The 27,607-nt window shown below is 41.3% G+C and overlaps 1 protein-coding gene across 3 annotated transcripts in view; it reads right to left on the bottom strand.

Moving 5' to 3' along the window:
- jade2 (jade family PHD finger 2) overlaps nt 1-27,607 on the bottom strand; it is a 102,988-nt gene that overhangs the window by 8,330 nt on the left and 67,051 nt on the right. For all 3 annotated transcript variants that reach the window (XM_054755092.1, XM_054755090.1, XM_054755091.1), the window contains 7 exons: nt 27,330-27,463; nt 24,988-25,199; nt 24,571-24,738; nt 20,612-20,728; nt 18,276-18,677; nt 18,039-18,203; nt 8,966-9,083 (listed from right to left, as the gene is read on the bottom strand). In XM_054755092.1, the coding sequence (XP_054611067.1) occupies nt 8,966-9,083; nt 18,039-18,203; nt 18,276-18,677; nt 20,612-20,728; nt 24,571-24,738; nt 24,988-25,199; nt 27,330-27,463 (1,316 nt within the window). The remainder of the gene's footprint in view (nt 1-8,965; nt 9,084-18,038; nt 18,204-18,275; nt 18,678-20,611; nt 20,729-24,570; nt 24,739-24,987; nt 25,200-27,329; nt 27,464-27,607) is intronic.

The following is a 27,607-nucleotide window of genomic DNA, read 5'->3' as shown; positions in this document are numbered from 1 at the left end:
TTTTTATCGTCACTTGTGAGTACCACCCTTTCTAAAGGTGCTACAAGGATGAAAAAAATCAGGTACTCTAACCACATTTTTATAAGCTTATACACGACTTCAAATATCTAAATTGTTGACGTAATGAATTTTCTCGTGCTATGTGGGGACATAAAAAAAATCAAGAAAACACGGTTAATGGGGACCTCATTAACATAATATTTGCATACTTCACACCAAGTCCAATGTGATTAGTGGGGACTTTGCAACAAGTATATTACCAATGTGATTTGAAGGGACTTTGCAACAAATATATTACCAATGACATGTTCAGATTGTCACATATATTAAAAAGGTTTTTGATCAAGAGATCAAGAAATCAACTATTACTATCACATTTCAGATTTCAGATTTAAACGTTGAATGGACAATAATGCAACAACTATGCATTCATTTGTGCTCTGATGTCAGCAGTGTAAGTGTTTTGCTCCAGCAACTTCAGATGTAGGATGTACTGGTCACAGGTCATATTGTCTGTGGATGAAAACTGTGGATAAAACTGATTCTTCAATATTTTCACAAAGAGTGTGTACCCAGACTCTGGTTGAAGGTGTGTTGTGGGGACCCCGTAAATGTCCAAAATACCCTCTTTATTAAAAAGGAAAAAATATTCCTGTGAAGTTTAAATTATGCTACAAGTATTGCACGATCACTACATTTCAACATATATTACATAGAACATCTTTGTGTACTTGTACGCAATAGATTGGGGGCACACACTGGTGAAATGTCTTCTAAACGTTTATTATGTAGGAAAATGTTTACTGTGCTGGAAATGTACTTGCACCCTAAGGTGTTTAACATACTACATTTAGAAGTTTACTGCAAGTGCAGTACTTGAGCAGAATTTTAAACTTCACAGGGATTTTTTCTTGGTTTATGATCTATGTAGTCTGGGCCTTGACGGCGTCCCCACAACACACCTTTGACAAGAGTTTGACCTGACCCTGTGTGTGAAACCTGTGGATGAAACTGATTCTCCAATTTTTCACAGAGTGTGTACCCAGACTCTGGTGGAAGGTGTGTTGTGGGGACCCCGTAAATGTCCAAAATACCCTGTTTATTAACAAGGAAAAAATATTCCTGTGAAGTTTGAATTATGCTCCAAGTATTGCACGATCACTACATTTCTACATATATTACATTTACAATCTTTGTGTACTTGTACGCAGTAGATTGGGGGCACACATTGGTGAAATGTCTTCTAAACGTTTGTTATGTGGGAAAATGTTTGTTGTTCTGACAATGTACTTGCACCCTAAGGTGTTTAACATACTACATTTAGAAGTTTAGTGCAAGTGCAGTACTTGAGCAGAATTTTAAACCCAACAGGGATTTTTTTCTTGGTTTATCATCAATGTAGTCTGGGCCTTGACGGCGTCCCCACAACACACCTTTGACAAGAGTTTGACCTGACCCTGTGTGTGAAACCTGTGGATGAAACTGATTCTCCAATTTTTCACAAGAGTGTGCACCCAGACTCTGGTGGAAGGTGTGTTGTGGGGACCCCGTAAATGTCCAAAATACACTGGTAATTAACAAGGAAAAAATATTCCTGTGAAGTGTAAATTATGCTACAAGTATTGCACGATCACTACATTTCTACATATATTACATTTACAATCTTTGTGTACTTGTTCGCAGTAGATTGGGGGCACACACTGGTGAAATGTCTTCTAAACGTTTGTTATGTGGGAAAATGTTTGTTGTGCTGGCAATGTACTTCACCCTAAGTTGTTTAACATACTACATTTAGAAGTTGAGTGCAAGTGCAGTACTTGAGCAGAATTTTAAACTTCACAGGGATTTTTTTCTTGGTTTATCATCAATGTAGTCTGGGCCTTGACGGCGTCCCCACAACACACATTCGACAAGAATTTGACCTGACCCTGTGTGTGAAACCTGTGGATGAGACTAATTCTCCAATATTTTCACAAAGAGTGTGTACCCAGACTCTGGTGGAAGGTGTGTTGTGGGGACGCCGTAATTGTCCAAAATACACTGATAATTAACAAGGAAAAAATATTCCTGTGAAGTTTAAATTATGCTCCAAGTATTGCACGATCACTACATTTCTACATATATTACATTTACAATTTTTGTGTACTTGTACGCAGTAGATTGGGGGCACACACTGGTGAAATGTCTTCTAAACGTTTGTTATGTGGGAAAATGTTTGTTGTGCTGACAATGTACTTGCACCCTAAGGTGTTTAACATACTACATTTAGAAGTTTAGTGCAAGTGCAGTACTTGAGCAGAATTTTAAACCCAACAGGGATTTTTTTCTTGGTTTATCATCAATGTAGTCTGGGCCTTGACGGCGTCCCCACAACACACCTTTGACAAGAGTTTGGCCTGACCCTGTGTGTGAAACCTGTGGATGAAACTGATTCTCCAATTTTTCACAAAGAGTGTGTACCCAGACTCTGGTGGAAGGTGTGTTGTGGGGACCCCGTAAATGTCTAAAATACACTGTTTATAAACAAGGAAAAAATATTCCTGTGAAGTTTAAATTATGCTCCAAGTATTGCACGATCACTAAATTTCTACATATATTACATTTACAATCTTTGTGTACTTGTTCGCAGTAGATTGGGGGCACACACTGGTGAAATGTCTTCTAAACGTTTGTTATGTGGGAAAATGTTTGCTGTGCTAGCAATGTACTTGCACCCTAAGTTGTTTAACATACTACATTTAGAAGTTTACTGCAAGTGCAGTACTTGAGCAGAATTTTAAACTTCACAGGGATTTTTTTCTTGGTTTATCATCAATGTAGTCTGGGCCTTGACGGCGTCCCCACAACACACCTTTGACAAGAGTTTGACCTGACCCTGTGTGTGAAACCTGTGGATGAAACTGATTCTCCAATTTTTCACAAAGAGTGTGTACCCAGACTCTGGTGGAAGGTGTGTTGTGGGGACCCCGTAAATGTCCAAAATACCCTGTTAATTAACAAGGAAAAAATATTCCTGTGAAGTTTAAATTATGCTCCAAGTATTGCACGATCACTACATTTCTACATATATTACATAGAACATCTTTGTGTACTTGTTCGCAGTAGATTGGGGGCACACACTGGTGAAATGTCTTCTCAACGTTTGTTATGTGGGACAATGTTTGTTGTGCTGGCAATGTACTTGCACCCTAAGGTGTTTAACATACTACATTTAGAAGTTGAGTGCAAGTGCAGTACTTGAGCAGAATTTTAAACCCAACAGGGATTTTTTTCTTGGTTTATCATCAATGTAGTCTGGGCCTTGACGGCGTCCCCACAACACACCTTTGACAAGAGTTTGGCCTGACCCTGTGTGTGAAACCTGTGGATGAAACTGATTCTCCAATTTTTCACAAAGAGTGTGTACCCAGACTCTGGTGGAAGGTGTGTTGTGGGGACCCCGTAAATGTCCAAAATACCCTGTTTATTAACAAGGAAAAAATATTCCTGTGAAGTTTAAATTATGCTACAAGTATTGCACGATCACTACATTTCTACATATATTACATAGAACATCTTTGTGTACTTGTTCGCAGTAGATTGGGGGCACACACTGGTGAAATGTCTTCTCAACGTTTGTTATGTGGGACAATGTTTGTTGTGCTGGCAATGTACTTGCACCCTAAGGTGTTTAACATACTACATTTAGAAGTTGAGTGCAAGTGCAGTACTTGAGCAGAATTTTAAACCCAACAGGGATTTTTTTCTTGGTTTATCATCAATGTAGTCTGGGCCTTGATGGCGTCCCCACAACACATCTTTGACAAGAGTTTGACCTTACCCTGTGTGTGAAACCTGTGGATGAAACTGATTCTCCAATTTTTCACAAAGAGTGTGTACCCAGACTCTGGTGGAAGGTGTGTTGTGGGGACCCCGTAAATGTCCAAAATACACTGTTTATAAACAAGGAAAAAATATTCCTGTGAAGTTTAAATTATGCTCCAAGTATTGCACGATCACTAAATTTCTACATATATTACATTTACAATCTTTGTGTACTTGTTCGCAGTAGATTGGGGGCACACACTGGTGAAATGTCTTCTAAACGTTTGTTATGTGGGAAAATTTTTGTTGGTCTGACAATGTATTTGCACCCTAAGGTGTTTAACATACTACATTTAGAAGTTTAGTGCAAGTGCAGTACTTGAGCAGAATTTTAAACTTCACAGGGATTTTTTTCTTGGTTTATCATTAATGTAGTCTGGGCCTTGACGGCGTCCCCACAACACATCTTTGACAAGAGTTTGACCTGACCCTGTGTGTGAAACCTGTGGATGAAACTGATTCTCCAATTTTTCACAGTGTGTACACAGACTCTGGTGGAAGGTGTGTTGTGGGGACCCCGTAAATGTCCAAAATACACTGTTTATTAACAAGGAAAAAATATTCCTGTGAAGTTTGAATCATGCTCCAAGTATTGCACAATCACTACATTTCTACATATATTACATTTGCAATCTTTGTGTACTTGTTCGCAGTAGATTGGGGGCACACACTGGTGAAATGTCTTCTAAACGTTTGTTATGTGGGAAAATGTTTGCTGTGCTAGCAATGTACTTGCACCCTAAGTTGTTTAACATACTACATTTAGAAGTTTACTGCAAGTGCAGTACTTGAGCAGAATTTTAAACTTCACAGGGATTTTTTTCTTGGTTTATCATCAATGTTGTCTGGGCCTTGACGGCGTCCCCACAACACACCTTCGACAAGAGTTTGACCTGACCCTGTGTGTGAAAACTGTGGATGAAACTCATTCTCCAATATTTTCACAAAGAGTGTGTACCCAGACTCTGGTGGAAGGTGTGTTGTGGGGACCCCGTAAATGTCCAAAATACACTGATAATTAACAAGGAAAAAATATTCCTGTGAAGTTTAAATTATGCTACAAGTATTGCACGATCACTACATTTCTACATATATTACATTTACAATCTTTGTGTACTTGTTCGCAGTAGATTGGGGGCACACACTGGTGAAATGTCTTCTAAACGTTTGTTATGTGGGACAATGTTTGTTGTGCTGGCAATGTACTTGCACCGTAAGGTGTTTAACATACTACATTTAGAAGTTGAGTGCAAGTGCAGTACTTGAGCAGAATTTTAAACCCAACAGGGATTTTTTTCTTGGTTTATCATCAATGTAGTCTGGGCCTTGACGGCGTCCCCACAACACACCTTTGACAAGAGTTTGGCCTGACCCTGTGTGTGAAACCTGTGGATGAAACTGATTCTCCAATTTTTCACAAAGAGTGTGTACCCAGACTCTGGTGGAAGGTGTGTTGTGGGGACCCCGTAAATGTCCAAAATACCCTATTTATTAAAAAGGAAAAAATATTCCTGTGAAGTTTAAATTATGCTACAAGTATTGCACGATCACTGCATTTCAACATATATTACATTTACAATCTTTGTGTACTTGTTTGCAGTAGATTGGGGGCACACACTGGTGAAATGTCTTCTAAACGTTTGTTATGTGGGAAAATGTTTGTTGGTCTGACAATGTATTTGCACCCTAAGGTGTTTAACATACTACATTTAGAAGTTTAGTGCAAGTGCAGTACTTGAGCAGAATTTTAAACCCAACAGGGATTTTTTTCTTGGTTTATCATCAATGTAGTCTGGGCCTTGACGGCGTCCCCACAACACACCTTTGACAAGAGTTTGACCTGACCCTGTGTGTGAAACCTGTGGATGAAACTGATTCTCCAATTTTTCACAAAGAGTGTGTACCCAGACTCTGGTGGAAGGTGTGTTGTGGGGACCCCGTAAATGTCTAAAATACACTGTTTATAAACAAGGAAAAAATATTCCTGTGAAGTTTAAATTATGCTCCAAGTATTGCACGATCACTAAATTTCTACATATATTACATTTACAATCTTTGTGTACTTGTTCGCAGTAGATTGGGGGCACACACTGGTGAAATGTCTTCTAAACGTTTGTTATGTGGGAAAATGTTTGCTGTGCTAGCAATGTACTTGCACCCTAAGTTGTTTAACATACTACATTTAGAAGTTTACTGCAAGTGCAGTACTTGAGCAGAATTTTAAACTTCACAGGGATTTTTTTCTTGGTTTATCATCAATGTAGTCTGGGCCTTGACGGCGTCCCCACAACACACCTTTGACAAGAGTTTGACCTGACCCTGTGTGTGAAACCTGTGGATGAAACTGATTCTCCAATTTTTCACAAAGAGTGTGTACCCAGACTCTTGTGGAAGGTGTGTTGTGGGGACCCCGTAAATGTCCAAAATACCCTGTTAATTAACAAGGAAAAAATATTCCTGTGAAGTTTAAATTATGCTCCAAGTATTGCACGATCACTACATTTCTACATATATTACATAGAACATCTTTGTGTACTTGTTCGCAGTAGATTGGGGGCACACACTGGTGAAATGTCTTCTCAACGTTTGTTATGTGGGACAATGTTTGTTGTGCTGGCAATGTACTTGCACCCTAAGGTGTTTAACATACTACATTTAGAAGTTGAGTGCAAGTGCAGTACTTGAGCAGAATTTTAAACCCAACAGGGATTTTTTTCTTGGTTTATCATCAATGTAGTCTGGGCCTTGACGGCGTCCCCACAACACATCTTTGACAAGAGTTTGACCTGACCCTGTGTGTGAAACCTGTGGATGAAACTGATTCTCCAATTTTTCACAAAGAGTGTGTACCCAGACTCTTGTGGAAGGTGTGTTGTGGGGACCCCGTAAATGTCCAAAATACCCTGTTTATTAACAAGGAAAAAATATTCCTGTGAAGTTTAAATTATGCTCCAAGTATTGCACGATCACTACATTTCTACATATATTACATTTACAATCTTTGTGTACTTGTTTGCAGTAGATTGGGGGCACACACTGGTGAAATGTCTTCTAAACGTTTGTTATGTGGGAAAATGTTTGCTGTGCTGGCAATGTACTTGCACCCTAAGGTGTTTAACATACTACATTTAGAAGTTGAGTGCAAGTGCAGTACTTGAGCAGAATTTTAAACTTCACAGGGATTTTTTTCTTGGTTTATCATCAATGTAGTCTGGGCCTTGACGGCGTCCCCACAACACACATTCGACAAGAATTTGACCTGACCCTGTGTGTGAAACCTGTGGATGAAACTGATTCTCCAATATTTTCACAAAGAGTGTGTACCCAGACTCTGGTGGAAGGTGTGTTGTGGGGACGCCGTAAATGTCCAAAATACACTGTTTATTAACAAGGAAAAAATATTCCTGTGAAGTTTAAATTATGCTACAAGTATTGCACGATCACTACATTTCTACATATATTACATAGAACATCTTTGTGTACTTGTTCGCAGTAGATTGGGGGCACACACTGGTGAATTGTCTTCTAAACGTTTGTTATGTGGGAAAATGTTTGTTGTGATGGCAATGTACTTGTACACTAAGGTGTTTAACATACTACATTTAGAGGTTGTGTGCAAGTGCAGTACTTGAGCAGAATTTTAAACTTCACAGGGATTTTTTTTTTTGGTTTGTCATCAATGTAGTCTGGGCCTTGACGGTGTCCCCACAACACACCTTCAACACACCGAGTGCATATATTATTCGATATATTACATTGAACCTCTTTGTGTACTTGTCTTAAACTGGCTATGACATGTAGTTTTAAACTGTTGTAAAGTTGGAGTGCATAATCTTGAGAAGTATCTATTTTTGGCCCTCATGTCTTTGTTTTTTTAACAGTCTATCAACATACAGGAGAAGGCCAAAAACATACACACCTCTCAAGATTATGCACTCCCCTGCTGCAGCAAGCTAGCTGCACTAACTATAACTTTCCTGTAAGTTGAATGACAGTTGAACACTTATTCAGGTAATTCTAATTTGTCACACAAATGCACTTACCTTGTGTCACACAAATTCTTGACTTGTAAATTCTTCTATAATCATTCCTTATGGGGACCAGGAAGTGGGCGGCACCCAACCATTTATGGAAAAGTGTGTGTGGAGAGCGAGTGTGTGCAGTACCAGCCACAAACTACTGGGGGAGCTTGTGAGCATGCCACACACACACACAGCCATTGAAAACCATGTGTTGTGGGCCAATGCTAAAAACCACACGGGCACCTTCAGAACAGCTTCTGGGTTAATTTAATACCATTTTCTTTATGGGGACCTGATTTTTGGTCCCCATACCGAAATCGGTCCCCATGACGTGACTGTGTAAACAGATCTTTGTCCCCACAAAGATATGATTACAAACACACGCACACACACACACACACACTCCAACATGTCACGTCCTTGGCGTTACCACGGCAACAAGCTTTGACAGCAGACAGCTGATGGGTTCTTAGCATCATGACCTCGCTTGGTCGTTTACGGTGTTGCGTCGTGCCATCATGGACGCCCTCCAGAGACGGAGGTGGCAGCCAATCAGCAGGAGGCTGAGTAGCCCTATGGCCAAGGCTGCCACCTCATAATCCATCCATTTTCGAGACCGCGTTTCCTCATTAGGGTCGCGGGGGTACGCCGGAGCTTATCTCAGCTGACTTTGTCTGAGAGGCGGGGCACACCCCGGACTGGTCGCCAGCCAATCGCAGGGCACATTCATGCCTACATACCTTCATACCAACTGCTGCATTTGCACCACAAGTCCAGAGCTTTTTGCTTTAAGTGTTTTTACGTTTTTGTGTAATCCTGCTAACAAAAAAAACCTCATCAATGGAACAAAGGAGTTATTATTATTATTTTAGTACGGTAGAGCCGTAAATGTGATTGTTTGTGTTGCTGGTGAAGCGGTAACGCAGTACGTGATGTGTGAAAGCCAAGGAGCCTTCGTGGTGGGAAAGAAGCGGCAGCACATTGAGAAGATCCAATGGAGGGGGATTTAGGATTGAGCCCTGGGGGGCGCCTCAAAAGAACAAGTCAATGACTCGCCATCTGAAACGTATCAACCTTACCTCCGGCCATGTCCTCTTCCAGCAGCTGGATCTGCAGGTGGAAGATCTTCTCCTGGAGGTCACACAGGCTGTGCTTCATCTTCTCCCTCCTGGTCACCATGTAGCACAGATTACGCACCTGAAAGGAGTACACAAGCCCCAAGGGTTTGTCATCAACTTTCCCCAACAGAGATGCATTTCGTCTTAGTGCAACCGCATAAAATAAACAGGAGATAAAAGTCAAGAGCCACTTCCTGTTTCCTGCCAGGAAAGCACATCTCCTATTCTTGATCTACTTCAGCTCCAGCCGAGCTTCGCGCTAACCCTTACCCTAACCTAACTAACCTAACCCTCTATCCCCAACCTTGACCCTAACCCGAAACCCCCAATCACAAGTGTGCATGTGTGTTAGCATGCTAACATAGTGTACTACATTTAGCATTTCTCTAAGACAGCAATGGAGTCAACGTTCTATTTTCAAACTTTGTTCAGCAGTCAGGAATGTTTTATTGATGCTGGCATATTTCATCAATGTCTTTGGACAAACGTCCACCAAGTCCACATGAAGTGGTGTTCATGATCGTGTACATCCTGCGTATAATGTACAGTATATACTGCATACATATACATTTCATCCACAAGGAGGCAGCAGAAAGCAAGTGGAAGGAGGCCAGAGCAGGTATCAGCAGTGATGATGAAGTGTCTATGTACAAATGTGTGCTGGTCTAGATTGATTGGTCTATTTGGCCTTTCTGACCCATCCCATCCCCGATACAAAACACCTCTCACCTGGGACACAACTTTGATAAGAACACTAATGTGTGTGTCACTAAACACACACACGGATACACAAGACTGGGAGTAGTACACACTTGTAGCACACTTTTTTACCATAGCACAAACGCTCTCATTAGCGCCTCTATTCAACCAACCATACAGCCTCCCATAGTCGCCGGGGGCGTGGCCTTCAAAATGAAATAACCACCAGAGTCTCTAATTAGCACTGAGCAAAAAGACATAAAAAGATGTGGCTGTAGGCAACCCCCTGATGTAGTTTTTTATGAACAGCAGCCGCATTTGAAGTATCATGCGGCATCCGCCAGCTCTGCGTACGCTTTAAAATGTTGCTACCGTGTTGCTGAAGAAGCCATGCATGTGACATGTAGAGATGATGTAGAGATGATGTAGCGATGTAGAGACTATGGATGTATCGATTTATTGAAGGTCGATAATGATGAGCCCTCGATAAGTTGACATTTACGTGCGAGTCTCTCTTTGGCAAACAGGCTGGATGACAAGAGGGTTCACGCTGCACGTGTACATAACAGAGTGAGCATCTTCTCAGCTATTAAGCCTCTTTGTCCCAGTGGTGGAGGCGGGGGCTACGTACACGGGAGTACGAGCAGTTAGCAAGCAGACGCGAATATGAATGAAGGCACAAAAGTAATCGTTCCAGTGTGGATGTGAAGCAGAACATTCTTCCCGACAGCCAGCGCTTACTGAGGCGTTCAATCGGCGGAGTAAATATTAAACGAAACATCGCAAAATGGTGCGCGTTCAGTGTGAAAAGAAATGCGACCTTTCAATGCGATTGAAAAGCCAACATTTGTAAAGCCAGCAGTCGGAATTGCCTGGGAGATATCAGCAACATTGCATTTTAGCTCGCTCTCTTGTCTGTTTTTATCCACCTGTTGCGTTGCTACGTGTAGTTCTTTTGGAACCATGAGTAGGATCGGAATGTGAAGTGGTGACGTTCCGTGGTTCGTGCATGTTCAAGTAGGCGGCTTCTGTGCCTCAGGTACATGACGCTTGAGTGCCATCTAGCGGTACATATGTGACATGACAAAATGATCACTAGATAATAATAAACCAAATGACGCTATAATCCAAATTATCGATTATCGTCGATAAATTTTAGCACAATTATCGACCAGCAAAATTTATGGTGACAGGCCTATGTGAGATGTAGAGATGATACAGAGATGTTGAGATGATGTGAGTTGATGTAAGATGCACAACATTAAAGTGCTTAGCTTTCGTGTTAAAAAACGTTCATGATTTTGAACATTTTCTTGCATTATTATGCATGAATACGTCTGAGCTAATATTGCTCTCATGACTCTCACGACTCAGCAGGAGCATGATAGCAAACGTTCACGTGTCCCACGACCACAAATAAGACTTCACGGGAGCTTTAACTACACACGCACGCGCACACGCACACAAACCGTAGTGAAAACAGGTTGTAAGTCATTGATGTTGCACATTTAGCTCGGTGCGTGTTTACACAAAGCTGCAGCATTGTGACACCACCCCCGTGTCAAACATGCGCACGTGTGCATGTATTCACATGTGCACAGTGACAGGTGAGTGTGTGCGTGTGTGTGTGTGTGTGTGTGTGTTGTCCCTATTGTCTCATCAAAGCCATGTGAATTTGAAAGTTGGACTTCTAGTAAATTATTTATCTTTGCAGAGGCCATGGAAACTGTGCTTGCAAACACGCACACATGCACGCACGCACGCACGCATGTACACACAGCTATAAATATTTATACGCACCTCATATTTATTTCATCCAGCAGCACTGCTATCAGAGGGTTAGTGTCAGAAAGGATGTGGCGATGCGAGGGGGTCAAATAAAATAACAAAAGCAGCCCAAGCAAAGGTGATAAAAGAGGAGAAATTGATGAGACACACGCACACACATGTGCGCGCACGCACGCACGCACGCACGCACGCACGCACGCACGCACGCACGCACGCACACACACACACACACACAGTGTGTAGCTGTGTTGTTGCTGCATGTGCCACTCAGGTGTGCACCCATCAGCTAACAGGTGTGAAGGAGGGCAGAGGAAAACGAGACTGAATGAAAGCAGGCTGACATTTACATATATGACTATATTACACAGTACTATATTACATAGTACTATATTACATAGTACTACATTACATATGATTATATTACATGTTACTACAGTACATTAAATGTTAATATATCATATACAGTAATTCCTCGTTGATGGCGCTGAATTGGTTCCAGACCGAACCGTAATAAGTTGGGTTGGACATCGGTTGAGTTTGAACGATTCCGCTTCCGAATCCTTGTTTCAATTCTGGCTCCTAATGCTTCTCGATTCCGATGCTTTTAAGAAGCAGGGTTCTGAAAGTTTGCATGGTTTAAAGGAGGGTTGCTAAACAGTCACCAGAGTTCTTTTTGAATGAAATGTCTGAACTTCTGCATGAATTGTTTCATGATATTAACTTTTTATCAACTTTTCAGTGAATTTCTTAATATTAGGGTTATTTTCAAGCAGTATATAAATATCAAACTTGAATATAAATGTTATGAAGATCTGTTTACAGGAGTACACTTTCACAAACCATGTTTACTTTGCTGCCTCAAAGTTGGTGGAAGCTATTTTTCATGAAACTCTTATTTTGTTTACACAGGTACACAGGATATAGCCCAAAGCGCTGTTATTTTGAAGGCCAGAAGTGTGTTGTGTGAGTTGGGTAGGTTTCGTGACTGCTGCTAACGGAGGCGTACCGTGCAAATGATAAACTTGCCTAGCCGTAGCCGCAGCCCCCGTCCTTTATTTACGCCCAACTTCCACATCAGCTAGCATCCTGAAACCCTGGCTTACATTGGCATGACACACACCTCATTTATTGTTGGACTTCCCTCATTCGGTTTGCTTACAGGAAGTCCCACGTAGCGCATCAAAGACGGGGTAGTGTGTTATTTCGACACCATGAATGTGTGAACATGAATTATGTTGATTGTGCACCCCCCTTTGCGCACACTTTAAGGCAAACTTTTTAGCCGCTGGTGCTCGCAGGCTTCTTCTTCGTTGGTGTTTTTGCTGCAATTTCTTGTAGTCCGCGAAGTAGGCATCGAAACAAGGAATTGAAATGGAACGATCCCAGGGAATCTGAATGTTAGTCCCGGTTCCCATCGATGCTCGACTCTCGATGCCCAACCCTGGTGACAAGTGAATTAGTAGCATTCCTTATTTATCAATGGAATATTTTCGTACTAAGAGCATAGAAAACCTGAAACATCTTCTAAATAAAAAAATATTAGAGCCCTCTAGACATGAAATAACACCCCTATAGTCACCTTTCCACTCCACAGTGCGGCCCGCAACTTGTTTTTTATTGACCCGCGGTAATAATAACTAATAATAAAACAAAGCTTTGTCTTTAAATATATATAAAGTTAGTTTTTTTTAAAAGCCTTTTTACACAATTTAAAAATACATAAAATTATCAAATTGGTCCCCCGCTTTCTTCGATTTTCAGTCTGCGGCCCTCGGTGGAAGAAGTTTCGACACCCCTGGTCTAGGGCCAAACCGATTACTCGATTAATCACAACAACAAGCTTCGGATTCATGGACTACAAAAATAATGGTTAGTTGCAGGCCTAGCGGTGGAATGGTTTGTTTTTGTGAATATGTATGGCATTATGTCAGCATCCCATTTCCAGGAGATTATAGCTGGTGATGGAAATGCAAAGTTGCATCCTTTCATGTTTCATCCTTTCATGTGGCCCTGGCTGTCTTATGTCCTAAAGAAACAATCCTGCCATGGAAGTTCGTCCCTGCTGTTAGCATACATTCAATGATAGCTAACATTAGTAGCTACACTTTGATAAATTGCTATCGCTTACTGACAACAAGCGTGGCTAATGTGCATCTTGTTCCTGCCAATATGCCATCGCCAGTGACGTCCATCTTCTCATGTCTTCCCATCTTTCTTATTTTTCTTTCAGCTCATCGAGAAAGAGCCTATCAAATAACCCAATATTCACACTTGGGACATTTTCATGAGGGGTGCCAGCAGTAGACATGAATGTCTGCATGTTGACAGTACATCCCATCCCAGCTGTACATGGACTACTTCACATGGTAATAGATATTCATGAGTGGCATCTGGCATCTGAACCAGAAGACCCCTATCGATTTTAAAGCCAACCCGGATGAAGATGGTTTGCACTCCGGACTAACGAGCACGCAGCAATCACCACGCCGCATGTTGCTGAAGGCGCTGCGAAGCATGGGTGTCAGGGGGAGTGTGTGGTGGTCATCGCTCGGGAGAGGAGAGCAGAAGCGGCCAAAAAAGCTCAGCGATGCATTCAGGACTTCACGGAACAATCAGTTCCACTGGCAACACTTCAAAAAGGAAGTGTGTGTGGGGGAGGTGTTTAATGCAGGGCAACATTAGGCCCCCAGAAGCGCACACACACACACGGACACACACACACACACACACACACACACACACAGGCAGAAGAGTTGTGTTGCAGGGTGTGATGATGAGTGTGGATGGTTGGAAGACATTTTTCAATTTGCCAGCAAATCACAGATGATTGGAATATTCTCTCTTGTGGACACTCTCTCTCACACACACTCTCATACTCACACTCTCACACACACACACACACACACACACACACACACACACACACAGCAACACACTACAGAAGCTCATTCAGCAGATTGGCTTTCAAAGGCCCCAGCCTGACAGACGCTCTTCAGGGCAAAGAAAAGAGAACGGCCAAAGAGGAAAAGACACTGATTGTTGTTCTTAACTGCTTGCAAACGTCAAACTGGTTCTTTTCAACCAGTCAGTATCTCACGCTGGACTGAGGAAGCAAACAGTCCAAAAGCGCACTAGGCAGGAAACGTCTGCTCTTTCAACAGGAAGTCACGTACTGTACCTATTTGGGTCGCAGTCAACACATACAGTATTTTGTGGAGTTTGCAGCTTTTTCGCTCATTAGACCAATAAAAAATTTTACACCAGGGGTGTCCATGGTGCGGGCCGGGAGCCATTTGTGACCTGTGACTGTTTTTTTATTGGCCCTCGGCACATTCTAAAAGTACTAGCAAAAAAGAAAAGTAACAAAACAACAGTAAAAATGGAAAAAGAGCAGTAATTGGAGAGTAATGAGGGGACCTATTATGCGTTTCCTCTTTTCTGACCTATAAATGTTGTTACAATGTTGTATTCCCGTGTTAAACGATGCCAACGTGTCAGATAACGAGGTTTGCGCATTTGGAAGTGAGACATTTTTTTAAACACAGAGTTCCACTGACGTCAACGCAACCCGGAACGTCCTTATATGGGCACGCCCAGGCACACGCTGTAGGCCTGCCCTCCCCCCGCTCTGCTTCGCTCTGCTCTGTTCACCGTGTTAGCTCGTATGGCTCCCAGGAAATGTTTGCTGGGGTGTGCCTAAAGAGGCAAGCATCAGGCAGAAGTGGTTGGAGTTGCTGATTCCCGGCCAGCAAGAGAAAAATATGCTCGTCTGTCAACGGCACTTCACACGGGACTGTTTTGTGAACACGGACCAATACAAAGCTGGACTACCCACTAAACTGTTGCTGAAGTCGGACGCCTTTCCAACGTTACTTGGTCATGTTGAAGAGTCAGAAGAGCAATCTATCAGTGTCCTAACTGTGTTTATGTTGCGCAAGTAATCGGACAAAATGGGTTCAGCAGCTGTGCGGACGTCCTCGGGAGCGCTTGGGAGTGTGACCAATCACAGCGAAGTGGGCTCGGCGGGCGGCGTACACAAAGCTGAAAGGCAGGCTGTTTTTTTTGTTTGTTTTTTTTAAAACATAATATTTCCGCATATGTACATGGCTTGGTTTAAAAAATATAACAGTGAGCCCCGCATCCTTTCATTTTTTTTTTATTATGTGGCCCAGGGTGGAAAAAGTTTGGACACCCCTGGCGTGACAGGTTTGAAAAAAAGTGTTTTTCTTTATTTTCCTCCTCGCAAGTCTTCTGGCGCCTCACACTTTGAAAAGGAGGCGCAAAGTTGATGTATCTGTCAGAAGGGTCTGCATATAGATGTTTCCACTCGTCCATTTAGCTCCTACCGACGCACTAACATCGCTAGCCCCAACACCGCCACGTCGGGAGAGTTACAAGTGTGCCGGTGAAGCGGGGGAGGCTGCAAGGCCAGCAGTAAATCGATAAAGTCCAACCCGTGGACGGTGCCGCGATGAACCTGAGCAGAGTTTATCTTCTTGTGACACTCGGAGGAGCACTTCTGGAGGTCCGGCTGCTGCAGGCCACTTACAGCACTAAATGAGCGTCAATAAAGTTCATTCAGCGCGCCACAAGTCTTCCTACACCTGGGGTGACCAAATTGCAGCCCAGGGGACATTGGCGACCTGTGGCTGTTTTTGTTTTACTGGCCCACGGCACATTCTAAAAATATAATAAATAAAATATAATAAATATCATAAAAACTTTAAAAAAAAAAAACAAACACAACAGCAAAAATTGAAAAATCAGCACTAACTTTATGAGAATAAAATCATAATATTAAGAGAAAAGAAACTAATCTAACGAGAATAGCATAATATTCTGAGGAAAAGTAATGTCATTTTAGTAGCATAAAGTTGAAATATGAAAGAAAAAATACTTTTTTTTAAGTCGGAATGTTATAAGAAACTAAACAAAATGAACTTGGAGAAAAAATTATAATATGAGAGTAAAGAGACAACAGCAGAAATGGAAAAAAACTGCAATAATTTCATGAGTCAAAATATTTTTTTATTTTTTTTAAGTTGTGATATTATGGGAAACAAAAAAAAAACAAAAAAGTTGGCATTTTTGGAAAATTAAGTTTGAAAAAAAATATGTCAATATCTCCAATCTGTATATTATAATATTATGAGAATAAAGTTAAAATATTATCGGAATAAAGTTAGAATTAGAAAAGAAAAGACAATTGATAAGAAGGAAGTTGAAATAGCAGAGGGAAAAACAACAGCAGAAATGAGAAAAAAATAGCTATGATTTTATTAGAATAAAGTAAACTTGTAATATTACTATCATTTGTATTAGCATAGAGTTGATATATGAAAGAAAAACATATATTTTGTAAGTTGTAATATTAATTAATATTAATATAATACTCATATTAATTAATGTAATTAATGTTTTGAGAATAAAGTCAAAATATTCCGGGAACAGAGTCATAATATTACGAAAACTACATTTATGAAGAAAGCTGAAATATTTGCAAAAAACATAAAAAATGGCAAAAGTGAAGTTGATATTAATAACAGGCTTTTTCACCTTTATGACAAAGCTGATGTATACTTTCTTCTTGAAATAGATACGGGATATAACTTCTTAGCAGGTGAGTCACGAGACGAGCCGATACACGATATTGGGTCTACGAGAACGAGACGAGGTTAGAACTTTACTTTTAAGAAAAGTACGACGAAGAAATATGAAAATACATGACAATATATTGCAATCTACTAATATCATTTCTACTATGTTACACGCTTCTGCACACTGTGTGTATGCTAGCAGCCCCGCCTCCACCCACTGGGACAAAGACTGTATGACTGACAAAAGGGCTCACTCCGTTCATGCCGTTGTTCTAAGGAACAAACACGCCAGCGTGCTGAAAGCAATGCGCAGAGTGAACTCTCTTCCTGCTTGTTTGGAGGCGAGGGACGAGGGAAACAGCCACGCATGCACACGGAAGCATATTGATTATCCACTTCATTTTCATTTATTGTGTGATTAATTCACTAATTTATTTATGATCGTCCCATACGTACAGCCCATGAGACGTTTTATTTCTGAACAAAAAATCACGTATTAATCTTGCGAGATCTTGTGGCACCTCTACTTCTTAGCATATCTTTACAAAACATCAAAGTGGTAAAGTTGCATCCTTTCATTTTTCACTATGTGGCTCTCGGAGGTGGGAAATGCTTGGACACCCCTGGCCTACGCCAAATGAGCTGGCCATCTTGTCTCATGTTTCATTATTACCTCCGCCAAGGAACTTACATGATGCTTTGTATTAGGAGTGCATGATAATTACCGGGCCAATATGAGGGAATGATGACGTCATACTGATTAATTTAAAAAAACAAACGCTCCAATGAGGCAAGATTACCTGTAATGTGAAGTGAGCAAATCAAGCGCTCCCTTTTTTCCTGCCTGTGACATTAACGGCCTGTCGTAACTTCCCCTGAGCTCACTTGTAAACAAATATTCACTTTTCGCGTGCTAGCTGGGGGGCAAATGAAATGACGTGTGGACTCACCCTCTCCAAGTCTTGTCGGAGGTGCGTGAAGAGTTTGAGGCGCCTGTAGAGGACGTCCTGCTCCTGCTGGGCCAGGTTGTCCACCTCATCCCGCTTTAAGGTCACTAGAGGTCGATTGAAGTTGGACTTCCTCTTCAGCTTCCAGAACTGGTAGAGGAAGTCCACCTTGGAGAACATGCAATCATTGCTACACATGATTCCGCTTGCTAAGGTTCTGCTTTGTGGGTCCGAAGGTACCTGCGTGACAGGCAGCGCCAGATTCTCTGCCACCTGGCCGGGATCCACCAGTCGGTAGAACTCGTCCTCCAGCTCCTGGAGCTTCTGCTTCCTCTGGCTCACCTTCTCCCTCTCCAGCTGGTCCCTCTCAGCTCTCTCCGATGCCGAGACCGGATGGGGTAGCGGCCTCGGTTCCGGGTCACCGCACCCGATTGGGCGATGCGGGTCCAACTGGAGCTCGGCGGCCCACTCGGGTCGGGTCGCTCCTCCGTTGGACACGTTGGAGGCGCCGGCGCTGCTGTGCTCCAGACAGAAGGACTTGAAGCGGACTTCGTCGTTCTCGGCCAGGATGGTCCTCATCTCCAGGCCGCGGTCAAAGGCGCACGTGACATGGAAGGCCACGATGCACGAGGGCGTGGAACACTGCCAGAATGAACACACAGTTAGCTTGCTGCCCCGTCTCCAGGACCACTGACAGTGTAGTGCTTCACGTCCCTCATGTTTCCGCCAAGTTGTTGGGAAGCGGTTGCGAATCCACGCCTGGATAGACAGGTGTGCAGGCGGGATGGCGCTAGCTTGCGTTAGCTACATTAACAGCGAGACATGAAAGCAACCTTTAAGTCCATTTTTAGTCTAACAGCTATTTGCCTTCTTCCCATTCCTCTGCCAATCAACCAATCAACACACCTGTGTCTAGCTCCACCCCCCTCTTGCTACCCATCACAGAGTGGAAAGTGGGAACTGGGAACTTGGGAACTGGAAAGGACTGGAATGTCAGAGGACACAAAGTGGACCAAGGACGAAACAGAACCTTTTGCTTAAACCAACACCAATGTCAAGGACATTAGTGGCGCCCCCTATGGGCTGTGTTGAAAATGAATACACGTCACACACATATCACCAAAGCTTTATCATCAAAATAAACTGTTACTAAGCACCGCCCTTTTCAGCTTGATGGCGGCCATGTTTTTCAACCAATCTTGCTGAAATGTTACACACAGGTGCTTGTCAGTCCCCTAAAGGTGCGTACCAAATTTCATGCTGATTCATCTAAAGCAGGGGAGTCCAGAGTGTGGCACGGGGGCCATTTGCGGCCCGCGGCTGTTTTATTCATTGGCCCGCAGCACATTTAACAGGAAAACTAAAAATATAATTTAACAAGAAAACAAAAACAAAACAAAACAAAAACAGCCCACAATAACAGCAAAAATTGGCAGTAATTTTACAATAAAGTCAAATTATTAACAGAAAAAATTTGCAATCTAACATGAAAATGTTGTAATTTTTGCGAGAATAACGTTGTAATATTATGGGGAAAAATAATATCATTTTAGCAGCAAAAATTATGAAATATTCAAGAAAAAAAAGTTATTTTTGTAATATTATGAGAAAAAAACAAAACAACAATAAATCTAAATATAATGGGAATAAAGTCAAAATTCCGACACGAAAATTTACAAGAAAATAAAATAGTTAAAATAGTTGGAAATGAACAAAAAAAGACCCTAGCAGAAATGGAATAAACAGCAGCAATTTTATGAGAATAAAGTCATAATACGAAGAGGGAAAAAGTCACAATTTCATGAGCATAAATTGGTAATATTAGGAGGAAAAATAATCATTTTAGTAGCATAGAGCTGAAATATTCAATAATTATTTGTTTAAAAGTTGTAATATTATGAGAAACAAAACAAACAAAAGTTGTCATTTTGGAAAATGTGGTTGGGGGAAAAAGTTAGAATATTATGGGAATAAAGTCATAACATTTCAAGAAAAAAATTTACAAAGATTATTTGAAATATTATATGAAGAAAGTTGAAAACAATGGGGAAAAAAGTGCAAAGAGTGAAGTTAATATTAAGATATTAATATTAATATGCTTTTTGTTGAAATATCTATAACTTCTGGGCATACCTACATGTGTTGCTTTACTAAATATCAAAGTGGCAAAGTTGCATCCTTTCATTTTTCGCTATGTGGCCCACGCTGGAAAAACCTGTGTGAAAAATGACAAGTTTCTCAAAGTTTGCGGTTTATTAAGAGCGCCACCATGTGGTCTATTTGTCCTAAAAGTAATAGCACAGGCAACAAGGTGTTCACGCATTTTCAGCCTTTTGCGTGCAGCATGTCAGGAGTAGAAGCAATACATGATCATTTTGTGTTGTCATTTTGTTTTGCAAACCGTGAATAGTCTGATATGTCATGATGGAGCATTGGGCACCACTGCTGTAGACAGACGTTGGCTGAGAGAGAAGTGGTTCCTCCATCTTTCACGCGTGTGTAGCATCGTGTGAATGTTATACTGTGCATGCTACGGAAGTGAAGTGGTGTAAACAGGTAGATGTGGAGCATCTTACCTGGATGCAGGTTCCTGTGTGCTCTCCGCACACGCTGCACGACAGAGCCCAGCGGCTGGTGGGGATGTGGGACACCTTGGTGATGGGCTCCATCTTCTCTGGACAGCCAATACTCACCTACAACACACACATTGTATATACTGTACATCACCATATTTCTATCATCGTATACCGTCCGGTGTATAAGCTGCACCCACTAAATTTAGAGGAAAAAACAGATTTGTACCGTCATAAAATGGCATATTGTGGCGCGCACAAGTCCGTGAGGACCAGGCAAGGCAGCTCTTTACTTGACAGGAGCCAAAACGAGCTTGTCAACCCATCAGAAATTGTAGGAGGTCATTACTCAATATAACAGTCTTGACTCACTATGTCATCTTACAAAGAACACTAAATTCATCACACAGCAACTTAACACTAAAAAGGTATACCTAATAAATATACAAACATGTACCAATACATGTTTTTAAAATAAAGTAAAAAAAAAAACATTTTAAAGTTTTCCCATATTGCATTTCATCTGAGCAAAGCATTTAATTGGCATGAAGAATGGATGGATGGAGCTGCAATGCTGCCTCTGTCCACCAGAGGAGCCTGGAGCCCAGAGTGATTGACGTCATTGCAGCACCCCAATGAACATGTTGCTCAGACACAATGCATTATTGGAGAACTTTAAGGGTCTTTCCCCCATTTTAACTCGTATTGCCACATGTTTGTATATTTGTCAGGTATACCTTTTGAGTGTTAAGTTGCTGTGTGATGAGTTTAGTGTTCTTTGTAGGATGACACCATGAATCAGACTGTTATGTTGTTATACTGTTATATATAATGACCTCCTGCGATTTCCAGCTTGTGACTGGCTCCTGCCAAGGAGAGCGCTAACGTTTCCTCACTGACTGACTTGGAGATTAGAATTTAGCCATAAATTAGCCATACCGCTGTATAAGCCGCGGGGTTCAAAGTTTAAGAAAAAAGTAGCAGCTTATAAACCGTAATTTACAGTATTATTGTTACATCGGGTGCTGGTGCCATCCACTATGGGTGTCACAAGATCTCACGAAAACGTGACAAGATTTCTCATTCAGAAAAACAATGGCCACTAGGCCTGGGACAATAATAAATACATGAATAAATCACACAATAAATGAAAATTAACTTGCAGGGATGGGCAAACTTTTTGACTCACTGAGTTAACAAAATTGGCCAGGGGGGCCAGACTTTACTGTATATTTGACACATGAACACTATTTTACTCTTCCAATTCTAACAGTTCACTTGGCATGTCTTATTTTATCTGTAAAAGGGTCTGCTATGTGTGATTGTGTCCCTTTTTCCAGGAGCACTCGAAACATCAGAGCACATCAAATAAGGAAATTTTCCTGTTTTTTTTTTTTTTTTTTTTTTTTTTTTTACTGAATAAGACCCCCGGGAATTTACTTCAATAAAGGATGTGTGATACACAGCACAATATGAACTAGGAACGATAAAACATTGACTATTAAAGAATATGTGAACGTCCCTTTTTTTTTAACTTCCCAGACAGCGCAGTGGGTAGGTTCAAGTTGTGTGTCACACATTTGTTGACTGGTGTTTGTCTGGCACCATGGGTGAGGTAGTTGTCTGGATCGCCGCATTTGAAAAGCTACTTAAACCATCAAAAGGTTGTCTCAGGCTGGCTGACTGACTACTTGCAAGTCATGGTGCCATCTTGTATGTTAAAAGTTTTAATTAAAATACTTTGGCACCAACTGGCGGGCCATATTCAAACGCTTGGCGGGCCGCATGTGGCCCCCGGTCCATAGTTTGCCCACCCCACCCCTGCAGTGGTGTGAGAAAGTGTTTGCCCCTTTCCTGATTTCTTATTTTCTTGCATGTTTGTCACACTTAAATGTTTCAGATCATTGAACAAATGTAAATATTAGTCAACGACAAAACAACTGAACACAAAATACAGTTTTAAACGAAGCTGTTTATTATTAAGGGAGAAAAAAATCCAAACCCACATGTCCCTGTGTGAAAAAGTGATTGCCCCCTAAACCTAATAACTGGCTGGGCCCCCCTTAGCAGCAACAACTGCAATCAAGCGTTTGTGATAACTTGCAATGAGTCTCTTACAGCGCTGGGGAGGAATTTTGGCCCACTCATCTTTGCAGAATTGTTGTCATTCAGCAACATTGGAGGCTTTTCCAGCATGAAGCGCCTTTTTAAGGTCATGCCAAAGCATCTCAATAGGATTCAGGTCAGGACTTGGACTAGGCCACTCCAAAGTCACTCCAAAGGCATTTGGTTTTTCTTCAGCCATTCAGAGGTGGACTTGCTGGTGTTTTGGATCATTGTCCTGCTGCAGAACCCAAGTTGGTTTCAGCTTGAGGTCACCAACAGATGGCTGGATTTTTTGGTAGACAGCAGAATTCATGGTTCATTTATCACAGCAAGTCTTCCAGGTCCTGAAGCAGCAAAACAGCCCCAGACCATCACACTACCACCACCATATTTTTATTGTTGGTACGATGTTCTTTTTCTGAAATGCGGTGTTACTTTTACACCAGATGTAATGGGACACACACCTTCCAAAAAGTTAAACTTCTGCCTTGTCAGACCACAGAGTATTTTCCCAAAGGTCTTGGGGATCATTAAGCATTTTTCTGACAAAATTGAGACGAGCCTTAATGTTCTTTTTGTTCAGCAGTGGTTTTGGTCTTGGAACTCTGCCATGCAGGCCGTTTTTGCCCAGTGTCTTTCTTATGGTGGAGTCATGAACACTGACCTTAAATGAGGCAAGTGAGGCCTGCACTTCTTTGGATGTTGTTGTGGGGTCTTTTGTGACCTCTTGGATGAGTCGTGGCTGCACTCTTGGGGTCATTTTGGTTGGCTGGCCACTCCTGGGAAGGTTCACCACTGTTCCATGTTTTTGCCATTTGTGGATAATGGCTCTCACTGTGGTTCGCTGGAGTCCCAAAGCTTTAGAAATGGCTTTATAACCTTTCCACACTGATAGATCAATTATTCTCATTATGTTAGCATGGGGGTGACAATCACTTTTTCACACAAGGCCTTGTAGGTTTGGATTTTTTTTCTCCCTTAATAAGAAAAAGTTCCATTTAAAAACTGCGTTTGTGTTCCGTTGAGTTGTCATTGTTGTCATTTATATTTTTCACTGCAGTTTTCTTAAAAGTAAAGTTGAAACTCGTCTGGTCTCGTTCTCATAGAGCCAATCTCGGGCATCGTCTTGTCTCGTCAACTGAGTATCTCGGGAAACCCGTACCATCCACACATGATCGATTAGTGCTCAGACTAATTGTGCGACGTGTGCCGCACGTGTGCCGGGACACACACACACACGCACACGCAGCTTTATTGAGTGTAAAAGCAGCAAATAAACAAGAAAGACTAACAAAAGTTGCACTGATGGAGTTGACAGTTGTGTGTGTGTGTGTGTGTGTGTGTGTGTTTGTATGCGTGTGTGTGCATCTCTGTTGGGTTGAAGGCTGCACAGCAGGAGAGTATCATTATTTGAAAGCTTGTTGCACACACCCACACACTCGTGTAAGTGGGTGAAATTGTAGGAGTCATGAGATCCTTCCTTCCTTTCTTCTGAAGGTTTATAAATAATAATGATGACATTTGTGTTTTATTGATTGAGAAATCCTAGAAATAAAAGTGGAGTGGATGGGATGAAGAAAGTGTTTAGTCAATAGCTACTGCTCCATTTTCAGATAGGAGGTGCTTTTCAAGGGTTTTTCATGACGTCATGAAGGAAAAAGTTTGTTCCTCATGGACATACCACCATCTCTGACACGCCCACTTTATGAAAAAAAAAACAGGCTTCACCACGCATCTTAAAATCAAGCCAACTATTCCTCGGTCAATGTTTGTGTCCTCCTGTCTATCTCCTTACTGTTATGTAGAAAATGATATGAAATATGAACTCTCCATCCGTCATTGGACTGGAGCCTCACCTCAGGGATCCATAAGGCACAGCTGACGTGGACCCACTTGGTTCCACTGCGGGTGGGTTTGAGGGCACCGCCTCTCTTGGGGCAGAGCAGACATTTGGGCTGGACGCCGAGCGCACAGGTCCGGCACAGCCAGTTGCCCTGCGGCACCTTGAGGATGCCGTAACACGCCTACGACAAAGAAAACGCAATCAAGGTCTCCACCATACAAAGGTGCATGATATCATCATCATCATCAATATAGGTTTGCGCTTTGCAGGGTGCAAATGTGTGCGAGCGGAAGAAGGTTTGTGGTGAAGATGACGTGTTTTGGTGCTGAAGTTGTGGGAGCGAAAAGCAAGGAAGGCCCCAAAAGGCTTGCTTGGATGAGTTTGGTGCAGAAGAAGCAGGTTTTTGGGACAAACAGGAAGTGGAAGAAACCTGATGCACGCAGACGTTGCACTTGTCGCAGAAGACCATCTCGTTACCGTCCTCGCCCTCGGGCGAGCGGCACACGTCGCACACCACGTCCTCGTCGTACTCGATGCCGAGGCCCTCCTCCGCCTCAATGGCCTGCTGCATCTTCTCCTCACACACGCGCTCCAACTCCACCACGACCACCTCCATCGTCAGCTCATCCAGCTCTGGCAGCGCTGCAGGGATTATTATTATTAGTATTCTTATTCTTATTCTTCTTATTATTACGATGACTATCACAATGATTATACATATGATCTCTTTGCTTGGTCTGGCATTGAAGGCTATGTATTATTGTATTATTTAATGATGGATGTACCTCTAATGTCCCATATTTACATTTTTAATGGTTTTGTACCCCTTATGTACCATATTTACATAATTTCCTGATCTATGTACCGCTATTGTACCGTAATTACATTATGTCTTGATCTATGTACCTCTATTGCGCCATATTTTCATTATTTCCTGATCTTTGTACCTCTATTGTACCAGATTTTCATTATTTCCTGATCTATGTACCGTTAATGTACCATATATACATGATTTCCTGATCTATGTACCGTTAATGTACCATATATACATGATTTCCTAATCTATGTACACCTAATGTTGGATATTTTCATTATTTCCTGATTTATGTACCATTATTGCACCATATTTACATAATTTCCTGATCTATGTACCGCTATTGTACCGTAATTACATTATGTCTTGATCTATGTACCTCTATTGCGCCATATTTTCATTATTTCCTGATCTTTGTACCTCTATTGTACCAGATTTTCATTATTTCCTGATCTATGTACCATTATTGCACCATATTTTCATTATTTCCTGATCTATGTACCTCTATTGTACCATATTTTCATTATTTCCTGATCTATGTACCGTTAATGTACCATATTTTCATTATTGCCTGATCTATGTACCTCTGTTGTACCATATTTTCATTATTTCCTGATCTATGTACCGCTAACGTACCATATTTACATGATTTCCTGATCTATGTACCGCTATTGCACCATATTTACATTATTTCCTGATCTATGTACCTCTATTGCACCATATTTACATTATTTCCTGATCTATGTACCGCTAATGTACCATATTTACATTATTTCCTGATCTATATACCGCTATTGTACCATATTTACATTATTTCCTGATGTATGTACCACTAATGTACCATATATACATTATTTCCTGATCTATGTACCGCTATTGTACCATATTTACATTATTTCCTAATCTATGTACCGCTATTGCACCATATTTACATTATTTCTTGATCTATGTACCGCTATTGCACCATATTTACATTATTTCCTGATGTATGTACCTCTAATGTACCATATATACATTATTTCTTGATCTATGTACCGCTATTACACCATATTTACATTATTTCCTGATCTATGTACCTCTATTGTACCATATTTTCATTATTTCCTGATCTATGTACCGTTAATGTACCATATTTTCATTATTGCCTGATCTATGTACCTCTGTTGTACCATATTTTCATTATTTCCTGATCTATGTACCGCTAACGTACCATATTTACATGATTTCCTGATCTATGTACCGCTATTGCACCATATTTACATTATTTCCTGATCTATGTACCTCTATTGCACCATATTTACATTATTTCCTGATCTATGTACCGCTAATGCACCATATTTACATTAATTCCTGATCTGTGTACCGCTATTGTACCGTAATTACATTATTTCCTGATCTATGTACCACTAATGTACCATATATATATTATTTCCTGATCTATGTACCGCTATTGTACCATATTTACATTATTTCCTGATCTATGTACCACTAATGTACCATATTTACATTATTTCCTGATCTATGTACCACTAATGTACCATATATATATTATTTCCTGATCTATGTACCACTAATGTACCATATTTACACCATTTAATGATTGTATTGTATTGTTGTATTGTTTAATGATGTGTGTACCTGTAATATCTCTTATGTATATTTTTGCAAATCCAAATAAAATTCTGCAGGGGTGAGCTTGTGTATGCGTACAGTACACAGCCTACTTTGGCAGTTGTTAATATATATTGTTTTTGAATATGTCTGTATGTATACTTTGTTTGTGTATGTATATATACATACAGTATACATATGTACTATGTATATAGAGTATATGTATTGTGTAGCTGCGTGTCGCAATGTTCCAAGCGACGTGAAGGATGGTTAGCTGCTAGCGTTAGCTTGATGCTAAGGGTGAAAGGACGTGAAGTTGGTGAAAATGTGGTCTTGTGGACTCTCACCCATCTGACTGAACTCTTGGTTGGCGAGGTCCAGCCAGGACACGTCGGTGTCGTCCAGGTCGTAGCAGCTGTACAGCGGGCCAGGGGGAGGCCGGGGGGGCGGAGATGCTCCACCCGTCGACTCGGCCAGTAACCTGAACAAAAAAGTGCACCGTGAGGCACCACCTACACCAGGACTACAGTCGGTTCATTTGAACCAGACCCGACTGCATTCAATGAATTTCCATGATATAGGATTCAATGTTAACAAATGGATTATTTTCATAGTTACAGCATAG

Source organism: Dunckerocampus dactyliophorus, chromosome 16, assembly GCF_027744805.1.
Source record: "Dunckerocampus dactyliophorus isolate RoL2022-P2 chromosome 16, RoL_Ddac_1.1, whole genome shotgun sequence".
NCBI classification, from domain to species: domain Eukaryota; kingdom Metazoa; phylum Chordata; class Actinopteri; order Syngnathiformes; family Syngnathidae; genus Dunckerocampus; species Dunckerocampus dactyliophorus.
The sequence above is the reverse complement of the archived record's forward strand: the minus strand, read 5'-3'. Positions and strand labels throughout refer to the sequence as shown.